General features: G+C 39.5%; 1 protein-coding gene and 1 non-coding gene across 3 annotated transcripts in view; one reads left to right on the forward strand and one right to left on the reverse strand.

Annotated features, from left to right (window-relative positions):
* LOC120450484 (serine/threonine-protein kinase NLK) overlaps window positions 1–13,692 on the forward strand; it is a 67,447-nt gene that overhangs the window by 43,059 nt on the left and 10,696 nt on the right. For both annotated transcript variants that reach the window (XR_005616282.2, XM_039633531.2), the window contains exon 2: window positions 12,173–12,302. Coding sequence is in view for 1 of the 2 variants with exons in the window: in XM_039633531.2 (XP_039489465.1) it covers window positions 12,173–12,302 (130 nt within the window). In the remaining variant the exon portion in view is untranslated. The remainder of the gene's footprint in view (window positions 1–12,172; window positions 12,303–13,692) is intronic.
* On the reverse strand, window positions 352–424 carry Trnaa-agc. Its single transcript has one exon. It is a non-coding gene; the product is annotated as a tRNA-Ala (tRNA).

The following is a 13,692-nucleotide window of genomic DNA, read 5'->3' on the forward strand; positions in this document are numbered from 1 at the left end:
ATTTTTCTTGTTTTTAATGCTGCAGTGCGTCCATTTTAAGGCCTTTTGTCCTTGACTCAAGTGCTGGGAATACTGAGAACTCTTCAATGAAATGCGGTTTTCTTGATTTTCACGGAACAGCACAGTTTTCTGAAAATGCATTTAAACATTGCAATTCATTCAAATTTAAGGCAATTACCGAAGTAATTTGAAACTAACCAATTTTACATTCATTAAACGTGTTATTTAACTCTTAATTGTATTACATATCGGTGATTATTATTTGCATTGAATTAATAAAATTGCACTACAGCATTTCATTGGATTAAGAAAACAAATTCAATAAAAAATGCATAAAAAAAAGTTTTCACCTGGAGATGCGGGGCATCGATCCCCGTACCTCTCACATGCTAAGCGAGCGCTCTACCATCTGAGCTACATCCCCGTATAACGGCACACGTGCTTAGCCAATTCAAAAGCGAACGGAAACTATGGCGTGTGCAGAAGCTATACAAGAAGTTGTTGTTGTGGCAATCGCTCGGTTGATTTCGATTTCATTTCCATAGTTTGGTTGGCTTTACTTTGCGGGCTTATCTATAAATAAGCAAGAAAATGCTCAGTCAGCTGATGACAAAAGCTTTCTGAACTTGACACTCTTGGGCATTTTTCACTCAACCAACTCGTTAGCACTGATTTTGGTGCCCCATTACACATATTTTTGTAACTCGTCAATCGTCAATTTCCCTTGGTGGTGTATAACTATGTATTTAATCTCGCTCTACTTGCGTGAATTGATTAGTTGGGCCACAGTCTTGCCTTACATTTATGATTAGCTAATTAATTGGCCAAAAAGAAAAGCAAATTTATTGCGTCATTTCGAAAGTGCTCTATTACAGGCTAATTAGGTATGGAAGCGCATGAGCCGGAAAATCATATAAGACGGAAAAGAGATAGCGAAATTGATCTAAAGATGAGTGTGGGCCTATTATAATATTTGTTGAGCGAATTTGGGTCACTACTTGCTGCTTAGTTTCAGTTTCAGTTTCGCTGAACGTGTCGAACGTGTTTTTGTTACTGCTGTCTCCTTTTCTCCGCATAATTCCATCTCTTTCTTTGCATATCTCGCTACCTCACTCCACTTTCCCACTGTCTGCCAGCTGTTGTGTGTATAGTTAACTATGGGCAGCAGCTGTTGGATATTTACTTTCAATATTGGAATGAAACTTTTTAGTCTCCGCGCTCTATATGGGTCACTTTGACGTCATTATCGATGGCTAATCAAGATGGTGTTGCAGGAATAACCAATGAAAAACAACAGGAGGCGACTAGTTACAGTGCGCGCTCAACTTAATGAAATGTATAATAGTTTGAATAAAACAGAGTCAACTTAATAAAATTTATGGTCATTTTAATAAGGTATTTGTTTCAGTGGGCTGATTCCAATTTTTTTAAAATTATAAAGTTTACATTCTACTCTTCAAGCAAAGTGTTCACTCTTCAGAATGTATACTGTAGCTTAATATCCCGAAGGCAAATTGGCTTTATGCGGTTTTTGATGAAAACATTTGCTTGATTAAGGCAACATCAACAGATGTGACCTAAAGGAATTACAGGGGATCGAATGGGGGGATTTATCTTGTGTAACATTATTTTTGTGCCTCGGCTCGTATGCGACATGCCACATGCTAATCCCAACATACACACAACACACACCGCATACACAAAAGTCATGATTAATCGCATTTACTAATCAATACAAATGTCACTCAAGCCATTTGACATTTAAGATTTGTGGTCTATCGCTCCTGTGTTCCCATTTTCCTCCTTTGTGTCCCCTTTGTGGCTCATATTACGCATACGCACAGTAGTCCCAGATGGCGCCCAACGAAGCAAGTAAGTCTCGCCATTTGCAAACCCACCAGCCTATGTCAATTACCGGGCGCGTAAATTTTCCAACTTTTCGGACATGTCATGCAGGTGGTGGTGTTGGTGGTGCAACACCAAAAATGCAAAGGTACTGGGGAAATATTTCTCACATGTTTCACAGAATTCCAACTCTATGAGTTCACACGACTTTGCGGTTTATCAACCGTCATTTTTCCAACTTTGTTTTTCCGACTATCAGGCATATTTCAACTGGGAATGCTAATTGACATCGCGTGCCAGAATGAATGTCGTCAGTAACAATGAGAAATGGGAAAAAATATTTATATATTTTTAGCCCTACAAATATGTGTAATAAGGTCAGTTAGGGGTTAATAGGGTGAGTAAAATGGTCAGCACAACGGTTCAGTTTACAGGAAACGCGTTCCTGCGAATAGAAAAAAAGGTGAAAATTTTTTTTTCCAAAAATATATCAAATACTTATGGGATGGCGACTTTAGTGAGTTATTCACTTTTGTTTTAATCAAAAATAGTTGGAACCGTGATTGAAACACAGCATACTCTTTTTAAAGAAGGGACATTATTATAACTGGCAATTACCATTAAATGGCCATCATTTGTCTATTAAAACAGCGCAAATAGCGTGCTAAATTCATAATAAAATCCAAGCGTGTCCTTGCTTCTAATGCATTAAAGCGGGACTTTGATAAATGACTGAATTAATTCTAGGAAGAGCGAAATGAAGGGGTTTTGGTAGATTTAAGTCGGGCACGTTGAACATCCTTTTTCGTTTGAAATTCTCACATTTGCACGCGTGTCTGTCATAAATATGAAAAGCGTTCCATAAATTATTGATAGAAGATACAAACGAGAGGAATAGCGAAGCGTGCCATATTGTAACGAGTTACGTAAGACCTACCTCAAGTCAAAAAGATAAAGGATAAGTCGTAACGTGGCTTATCAACAGCGAACGGCCTTTCAGCCCGATGGTCCTTGTGGACTTGCTATTGGTATAATGCCTATGCAATGGCTATATAATATATATACTCTTATGTGTATTATGTATGCGTCTTGCGATAAAGTGGCAACTTCATTCAAATCGTTCGTTTGGCATTGTTTGTCCGTCGAGTATTGAAATTTATTAGAGCGTCGCCCATCAATGATAGGGTTGGATTAGGGCAGAGGATGCAAAGGATACTGACAGAGAGCCCAAACAAAGGAACCCGAGACCTTGAGCTGTCGGTTGCGCTGGCTTTGGAAAATCTTTTGATTATTACCAGCCATCTTGGCTCCGATTTTCCACCCACCATATCTCACTTTCCATGACTTCAGCTATTCAGCAATTCATGCAATATATTTTGTTCCACACTTGAACCTGCCCCATTGTTATAACTTTCTCCGACACGTACAAAATCCTATTTTATTTCGGGGCTTTCTGCCACTTTGTCAAGAGTGGAGAAGGCGAAGGAAGGAGTGAAAGAAACGCGCGAGTGGAGCTATTAACTTATTAGTACAACGTGGCGTATGAGCAACTTGTTGAGAGGAATAAAGTCGTGAGAGAAAGGATCAAAAAAAAAAAAATAGGGGGGAGTGTATGGTGCAGTGGCAGGGGCCTCTGAAAACAAGGACGTGGCACAAAAAACAATGACAGCTTGTCATGCTTATGGCACACGCTCCACCTGAAACGCACACCACACACACACACAGGCACACTCATACTCATACTCTCGCATGCACCCACACAACCTTATACAACGTGACGCGAAAAAGTCGGCTACATATTTTTTCCTTTTCTGTTTCATATCATGAACGAAAAATGGTAAAGGGAATATTGAATTTGTGCCGTGTTTTGATAGCGCGTGAAATATTTGTTTTAATGCGTATATGCGGTATATAAATTTATACGACTTTGTGTTGCTGTACACACAAATCATTGTTAAGATTGCTTGCTAGTAAAATATGCACGCAAATTATACAAACAAATTGCAAGTGTTCCTTGTAATATATTCAAGGAGATATGTATGTTCAGATGCCTAATTTTTAGTCAACAAATATAATTTTTTCCAAATTAAAAAACTTTTGTAAAATTACTACTTTTATGCTGCACGCTCGAGTACATAATCCGTTTGGACCCGTTTCGCATAATCCAAGTGCTGCCGTACTTGCAATTCCCTTTGCCACGACGTCGCTTTGTCTGCCAGCCTTGGAGTAACTACATCGCACACGTTACCAACTCCCCCAACCTGGCCAAGAGTCCTTTGTTTTCCTTCGCTCACATGAGAAATGTGCCCGACAACGGAGACGACGACGTTCGCCATTTACATTTATAATATTTTTATGTCACCCACGGCAAGGCTCATTTCCCAACCACCCCCTCACCTCAAAAGGCGCCCACTGTTGCAACGGTATATATCATTAGAGAGTGTTCGCCACGCCCTTGGGCTGGGCTTAATTTTAACAAATTATTCACAGACGCCACAAGAATTTTTTCCTACTATTCTTGCAAAGTTCTCTTTTTGTTTGCTTTTTCATCTTTTATTACATTTTTCCACCCTTTTTAATGAGCGGTCGGCGGTGGAAATTTATACATTTTCCTGCCAAGCATAAAAAGAATAATAAACGACATTACCTTGAACTTTTGTTTGAAAAATCCTTTGCCTCAACTTTCATGCGTGCCTTTCTGAGAGCCAAAATGAAAATAATGCAAAGCAAAGGTTTTTTTTTGTGCAGGTGAAAAGGCCAAATGAGTTGCATTAAAAGCTTAGCCAGGCGCTAAGTATAAATAGCCTGAAATTATATGTTTATCCTATAGTATAAGTCTTGTTTTATTCCCTTAAATGGGTCTTGTTTTATTCTATTAAATTGGATAAAGTCAAAGGGTGTATTTCATAAATTAAATATTTTAAGGAGAGGGTGATAATGAGATTACTAGAATGAATAAAGCTTTATAGAATAATATTAACTTTAGAATAATTGTAAAAACAGGGTTAATCTCATTTAACTTACATGTTGTTTCCCGGAAACACAAAAAGTTCTTCTAAAAAACTACAGTCCTTACTTTGTCGGCCCAAAATGAACAGCCTGAGTTCCCGAGGCAAACTATCGCTTCCCCCCTCTATCTTGGGACCCTATTTCTATTTGTTGCTGTGCAATAATTAGACAATTAAGCGCATAATTAATTTAAAAGTAACCCGAAGAGCCCCGTGGGCGGTCAGTCCTCGTTGGAGCTGAATCCAGAAACGCCAGCTCAGTTGTCCGGACGACGGACCTTTTTCGGCCTTGGCCCCACGGGCAGGCTAAACAAACGAACATGCAAGTGTGTTTGAGCAGCCAGGAAACTGTGGGCTCTGCTCTAAATGCGAGAAATTGAGAATTTGGCTGGGAGAAAGTGGAGCCGGGCTAAATTAAACATGCGAAGCACAACAAGAAATCGCTCGACCAGGCAAAATTAGTGGGCAGGAGGCGCGGGTCGAGTGGAAAATCCATGAGAAATGCTGATGACGGTCTTAAGTATGAAGCGACAACAAAGGAAGAAGGCAATGTCATTAGGAACAAATGCTTTCTGCACATCGAAATTACCCTGGAAAATATTTAAGTTGTCTAAATCAAAATATAAATTAATAAAAAGGCAAGAAACATTGCGCTTATGTAACTAAAAAAATCTGTAAAAATATTTAGAGTTAGGGTAAATTGTTCATATAATTTCAAGTTCTGCCGTTGAATGTCCAAGCCACCCATTGTTACCCATTAGCCGTCCAATCAGCCCAAATATGGTAGAGTTGTGGGCGTGGCAGATGGGGCTGCACGGACTTGCGGCTACTGTTTTGCCTTTGGGCTCCTTCTCGGCTATTTTTGGGCATTTCAGGAGCAGAACCACAAACGCTCCATTGTTTGCGTACAAATCCGCACAAAAACGTAACGTAACGAAATGAAATGAAACGTAGCGATTTTGCCTGGGCGGCCACACGAGTTTGTTCAACATTTCGGCTGCTGTGCTGATTCAAGGGCACAACGTCGTCATCATCATCATCATCAGTATCAGCAGAGCATCATCATCATCATTATTATTGTTATTTTTGTAACCACCCACCAGAGGGAGAGGGTGGCGATGAAAGTTTTGCCTTTACGCCCGCCCCACCCATCGCCATGTGTCAAATGCATGTGCCGCAAACTTGTTTCTTCTATCTGGCGCCGATTTGGTTCGCTTTTTTGTTTGTCTCTGGCACTTTGGTAATTTTCCATTACATAAAACACTCGTTGCATATGTTGAGGCGCATTTGCGTCAGAAGCTGGCTGAACGTGGCTGAAGGAAAATGTCATAATCAATCTGGCTGAAGGAGAGATGGAGGGAGGATGGCAGCGCGGAAAAGCCAACATTGAATTTCAATTTCCAACAGATTTTTACATAATTGGTTATGACAAGTTTAAGTTTGGTTTTTGGCATTTTGCGATCTCTGAATAAATACAGGATTATTGTGGAAAGCTTAATAAAAATATAATTTATGCTTCAGTTTATCAACTATAAAGTAAATTTTAGTCAAATTAACACCTGTTAATATAATATTAAAAAGCAAACTCTAAAGTCAAATTAACACCTGTTAATATAATATTAAAAAGCAAACTCTAAAGTCAAATTAACACCTTATAATATGAAATTAAAGATTAAAAGCAACACTAATTTTCATCTATTTGTTCTTCTCATTTTAGGTAAGCCATTAGCAACAGCATGAGGGATAAATAATTTTAACAAACAAAAAGGGATAAGTAATAATTAAAATCTAAGAGTTTTTATGTCATCAATTAGGTCGAAATCCTTATCCAGCAACTGAGGCACAAGTTCAAAACAATTACTTACAAAATTATAAAATTATGACAGTGACTGTGGCCAACTCCTCCGCCTAACTTTCGTATATATATGTACGAGAATATTTCATTAAATGTCGTTGGCAATTTGGAGCTCTGTTGTTGTAGACTGTTGTCGTTTTTCATGCCATTCCGCCCCAAAAAGTCTGCGCAAAGCAGCAGTTTCTTGGGCATTAAAGTGAAATATGGCCAAGAGCTCAAAGGCAACAACGAAGAAACGACGAAACGAAGAAAAGCGGCAAGCAATCGAGCTAACGACATTGACAATGACTCTATTGTTTTGCTTTTGCCTTGAAAACATTTTTAATGTGTTCACATTTTTCGTAGTATACTTAAGTGCGAAACTCGAAGGGGGCGAAATTATGTTGGCAGGATTTCGAATGAAGTATGCAATCAAAATGGATTTTAATTGATTTTAGCTTCGTTCGGCTGTGAAAGTCATTGACTGCACATACTAGCACTAGACGACATTCCCAAACCCCTGGAAAATTCTAAATTGCATAAATTTATTTTTCTCTCTCTCTCTCTCTTTCTGTTACTCTCTCGCTCTGCGGACGGAAAATGCCACGCCTACCTGTGCCTGCCTTTGCCGCCTGCAGGCCATTTGTAAAATTGATTACGCGCATAAATTGAAGCAGACGACGACGATGAAATGGGCGGGAAATTGGGAGAAAGGGTGGCACAGCAAGGTGGGCAGGAAGTGGGCGGAGAGAGCGAGACAGGAGATGATGGAGCGGATGAGCGGAGATTGGATTTTACTAGCTTTCCACAGATATTTTCACAAACACACCACACACACACACAGCTAACTGAGCTAGTTTTAAATTGAATGTTTTGAAGGCATTCATGACAGTATGTGGAATATTCGTTATTTTGTTTATATAATCAAATTCAATTAAGCCTAATTGTTTTCGCCTATATGAGTGTGCACTTTTCCCCAATTCCCTTCCTGTTTGTGCCCCATTTTTCACCCGCTCCCTGGGGTGAATAAACCCCAAAGTTATTAGTCAATTAACAAAAGCGAATATGTTGCAATTAATGTTGCGTAGTCACAGAATAACTGCGCGCGAAAGAGACAGTCAGATGACAGAGTGAAAGAGAGAAGAGAGTTGGGGGTTGGGCGTTAGAATTCCCAGCTGGTATTGGCATACATGGCCATAATTATAACAGTGTGAAATGGTTGAAACATGCGAATTAGTTGCTGTCGGTGGCGTCGAGGGAAAACCTGGTCTAAACATGACGCATACGCAATGTATGCATGCATATGCTACAGGCGAAACAACTAGTGATACATACAAGTTTTAATCAAAAACAATGCTTAAATTTGTATTATATTGAAGGAATTGTTACGAAAACTAGCACTAATGATTTAAGGGTTAATCTGGATTAGCTGATATATATTTTATTAATGTTATAATAGTTAAAAGAGGTTGCCCGAAAGTTTCAACACCTGCACACAGTGTACACCACCATGAATTTTCACTTTATCCCACGTATTCGCCGCCGGTGGCTGACCAAAATAATGTACACTGCGAAATGCTTACATCAGCAGAAGGACAACAATTGGATGGATCAGCACATCACAGGATAAACAGATAGCGAGGGACAGAGAGATGGACAGATGGAGGTGCTGGGGGAGTGACAGAGACAATCAAAGCGCCGTCAGGACAACGGCACAAATTAGTAATTTACACGCAGGCCAAATGCGAAATGCCACCCCGTCGACTGCCACATGTGGCATATATAATGGGCCTATAATTACAGCAAAACTGCAATTAGTAATTGAGGACTACGAACAGCGATATGCGAGCGCGCAGTTTCGATGCACTTTAAATTTTAAACGTGCTTATAATATACGACTAGAAAAACGTGGATTTTGTGCATTTGTTTAAGTGGTTTTTATTATATATTTCATATATACCCAACCTTAACCAATAGACCAAGATGGCAGATTGCTTTTAAAACGGTGGCACTTTGGCCAGCCTTCAAACAAAATGGCTTTTAAAATTGTTTGAATCGAGTGAAAATAATCGAGAGGAATGAGATCCAGAATGCCGAGGGTTCAATGAACGACTGGATCTGGTAGATGGGAAAAAGGGAAAGGGGAAAAAGGGGCAGTCAGACGACGACGACGACTGCGGCAGCAGGAAGTTAAAGGCCCAAAGGCAACAAATGCTCACTTGGATGGATCAGCTTTTAAGGAGCTGGCCGAGAAGGGGGAGTGGCTCGCAAAGAAGCAGAAGGGGGTGTGGCTGAGCCAAGAATGTTTGATGATGAGTGCACAAGGTGATGAGTTATTCAAAAAGCATGTGCAAAGTGTCAGAAGAAATCAAAAATGAAATTATGCAAGCAGATGAGGGCGAAGGCTGCTGATGCTCCTCTCTCGAAAAAGAATGAGGAAGGGTCCATAACATCGTTTTGTGTAATACAAAAAGTATGTATGGAATACAGGGAATGCAAAGGAGAGCAACAAAAAAATGGAAAAGGAATGAAATAATAATGTAAAGTTGAGGCAGATGTGACCCGCAGGCGAGGTCCGAACCCGAAAAGTCATTGAAAAGTTATTTTTCGGCTTAAGCTGCTAAAGCATCCGAAAAGAATGTGCTTGCAGCTGGATATTCGAATGGGAAATGCCCTACAAGTAATATTTAAAGAAAATAAATAAATAAATTTCTCAAATTGGAAATGCCTAACAAACAGTATGCCCGAAAGAAAATATAATTTTTCCAGTGAATAAAAAGGTTATTTGAATTCCTTTGCGGCCTGGAATAAAAACAGGAATGAAAATATGGCAAAAATAAAAAAGGAATGTGACAAAACTTTCTCGGACCATCGAAATGACAATTTGAAGTTTTCCACCCTTTGGGGCCATCGACTACTCCCCAACTTTTTTCTGCAGTGCTTAACCCCTATTGTCCACAATCCGTAAACCCTTTTTTGATTCAATTCCGGACACTTGAACACGAAACGCACGCACACACACCTGAAAATGAGGCAAGACAATTGAAGATGGGTTCTATTCCCTCTAGTTCGCCGGTTTCGATCAATCTGAAGGGTAGGGGGAAACTATAACAAATTTTCAAGTTGAGTGGAGACATGGGAGTTATGGAGTTATGGAGTCACGGTGCCACGGAGACCAGCACAAATTGAAGGACAGACCACGGGGTCAGAGATGATAAATTATTGATCTCTTTGTTGTCTCGGGTAATTATCATTTAGTTCTGGCACTTTTTGTTTCGCCTCGAGTATATTATATATTGCCATTGCCATTGGCCCTGCTTTAAGACTTATTTTCTACATAAAACTGGGTTCTCCCCTTTTTTTCTTCTCTTTATTTTCTTAAAGGGACACGCACATGATAAATGATTTCCCATTAACTGACATTGAAAGAGAGGGGAAAAACGAAATGAAACAACATCAGAAATTGCAGCTAAGAAAATGGAAAAACCTAGGGCGGGGAAAATGTTGTGGGTGGGGCCAATCAAATGCTAAGATCAGAGGGGCATGGACACACATAGCGCGCTTCCTCGCACTGAAGAAGTGCCTGCATTTTGTCATCCATCATCATCATTATCGTGCGCTCTCTTTCCGTTCTCAACTCTTGCCGTCTCTGTCTGGCCCCTTTTATCATTCCGCATCATTCGGCTCATTTGTCCATGTATGTGGTCTTATCGGTTCACTCACTGTGGTTCCACTGTGCTAGCTGTAAACAATTTTTGATTTTAACCCAATTCATCGCAAACAAAGTGAATTCTTGATTTTGAGATTCCTGCGCGCCGGCGACTTTGATAGATGACCATAAAATTTTAATGGGTGCGACTCTTTTTCCACTGGCGATGCGTTATTTCTTGGGGTCAGTTGAGAGATAAAGGTTTTTCAAGAAAATAGTTTTTAATAGCTTGCTCCTGCTTTCTTGATTGTAAGCAGTACAAGTTGTTTTTGATAAAAGCAAAACAATTTAATCTCATCTCATTTGTCTGCATTATTGCGCCTGTTGTTTTGTATTTTTGCATAATCGTTTCTCATTATCATTAACACTGCTGACATTGTGCCTAGACGATTTTATTCGTTTTCGCAACTCAGACATGCAAATCGCTTTTCTGCCTCCAAGAAAAGCGCCCTAATGTATGCTACGCTCAAATTGGATGCTGACTCATCCAGCAAGAAACGAAAACACAGACACAAACACACACAGACAAACCAATTCAATCTGCAGCAATTTGCCATAATTTTGAACGCTTAAATGTCGTCGGCCGAACGAACTAACAGGGCTAAAAGATTTACGGCCCCCAACTTATCACGCAGCACAACCAGATTCTCGAAAACAGGGCCAATAAAAAAGGACTTTCAGTAACCGGAGAAGTGAAAGATGCTGCGCAATGACCATAACAAAAATATTTTCCACCACGTACAGGGCCAGGCTGAAAGATACGTGGGTGAAGTAGAAAACTTGGCATAATATTAGCACACAGAAAAAATATATTTACCAACTATTGAATACAAACAAGGTGGTAGTTATATATCATGCTAAAAGGGCTTAAACAACATGAGCTTGCCTTAAGAACAAAACCTTAATTGCATACGTTTTCTGGCTGTGTATAATACCTCGCAAAGGAGTTGGGCAGACGGGGGACAAGGACTTGGCCCCAGACAGAACAGGACGCGCTGACTAACATCCAACATCCAACATCCAATACCCAACACCAGCCAACACCAAACAGCCAACAGCCAACAGCCATGGCCAATGGCATCATAAAAGTTCTCCATAAGCCGGCCCGTCGCCTCTGTGTCGTCGGTGTTCGACACCACCACCAACTTGATTCATTCTCCTTAATTTCAGCACCAAATGAAACCCAACCCACATGTCTGTTGTTTGACCTTTTTTCGCAAATGTTCGTATTGCTAATTTTGTGGCCATGTCTGTGTGCGCGCTTATCAATTGCGAGACAATACATATTTGCCTACTTCTAGGCGCCATTTTGTAGGCTCGAATAGAAAAGCTATTTTTGTTTTTATGTGGTAGGACAGTCGTCCTGGTGGACTGAAAAACAAAACAAAGGCAAAATAACTCAGGCGGCATTGTCAAGGCAAAAAGTTGAACGAACTTTTTAAACTCCATCGAATGTTTGTTTGCTTTCGCCGGGTGTCTGTCTGATTTTCACTGTGCTTTGTCTGGCCAAAAGGATAAAATGACATTCATGCCAAGGGGGTTGATGGTGCTAAAGAATTCTCCATTGAGGTCTGTTTATAATGCGACACTTGAAGTTGAAGTTGAGCGGTGAACAAGAAGTTGAAGATTAACTTTGTCGGCGTTGAAAAACAGAAGTATTTTCATAACAGCAAGCTGAATTATGTCGACAGAGGAATAAAGCGGACTTATCTTAGACTTATATATTATTTTATTTATATTCGTTTATATTCATAATAAATATTTTGCATTTTGCAGGGCCGTCACAGATCCGCGGGATGGACGACGAGTGGCCTTGAAGAAGCTGCCAAATGTGTTCCAATCGTTGGTCTCATCGAAGCGCGTTTTCCGCGAGCTGAAAATGCTGTGCTTCTTCAAGCATGAGAATGTAAGTGGAAATTGCAAATGCTTTCTTGCTTTTCTTTTATCATTATCGAGAACTTTTATGCCATCGCTGATGACATAAAAATTTAATTAAAATATTTACATACACGCCACTTTGATTATGGTCATACTGCAGTGGGTCTTTAACTGCACAGGATATTTATCCTTTAAATCTTTGTGCGTGCCAGTCCGGCTGCCTTTGCCTTGTTTTGCCCTTATTGGTGCCGTAAATTTATTAACAATTATATTTTCCACTTTAGCGCTGGACTCTTTATTGCATGACATATAGTACATACAACTGCCAGGGGATGCATTTTTTTTTGTGGATTGTATGCCTCTGAAAAATATATCCTTTGGCAGAAACTTTTCCATTTTTATGCCCTCCATTTAATATCCGTTGTTCTCTGCTCAAGTGGAATTATTGTGCGCTGAAATTATTGTCATTAATTAAATGTTTGATGTGGGCATGTGAATTCATTGAATTCCAACAGTTCACTTCTTAAAGGGTTAAGCTCCGTTTCAGTTTGGATTCGTAGTGATTCTGCAACTACAATAAATCACAGGGCTGGAAAAAAAGAGAATTATGTATTGAAATATAACAAAAAAACGATGGCAACTCAATAAGCGAACAAATAAAATGGAACTGCTTTAAGAAAACAATTTGTTCAGCATGAAATTGCTTAAAAAAATTTACCCCACTTATGATCGATATGTCAGCATAAAATAAATGCAGCAAATTTACGACAAACAAATTTGTTTGCAATCCCAAAAAAATGCTTGTGAATTGTACAACATTTTGTGGCAGCCAGAGGCGATGGCAATAAATGCATAAATGCATGTTGCAATTTGGGCCAAAATATATTAGCATATACACACACAAAAAAAGCGGCCAACTGTTGAGGGTCAAATGTTTTATGCGATTCAATGGGACATTTCCTATAAATTTATTCTCTCTGGATTGTCAGCGCTTATAATTTATTTACATATTCATTGCAATTGCGCTGCACGTGCCGCAGGCTTTTGAAACATTTGCATGGTTTTTTTATGTTTCTTATTTCATGTTTTATCAAGAACCTTTTGTTGTGGTCCATATTTGGTATATTTGGCATTTGCATTTAAAGTTAAAAGTCAACGAAGAGGCTATTGCGAAACTTGCTATTACTATGAGAAACTGTCACATGCGATTTGCCGCACTCTTAAATGTCACGGTCTCTCCCCTCTAATAGTTTATATTTGCTAAATCATTTCCAGATTGGTTCAACTTCATTAGACATCAAATAGGCCGTGGGCTGTCTGAAAGAGATGGACAGCATATATTATATCTATACATCTGCCATCTCTGTTTATCGCTCATCATCATTTCCATCATCCTACATGATTTCTATCTTCTTTTT

Source organism: Drosophila santomea, chromosome 3L (assembly GCF_016746245.2).
Source record: "Drosophila santomea strain STO CAGO 1482 chromosome 3L, Prin_Dsan_1.1, whole genome shotgun sequence".
Classification (NCBI taxonomy): Eukaryota; Metazoa; Arthropoda; class Insecta; order Diptera; family Drosophilidae; genus Drosophila; species Drosophila santomea.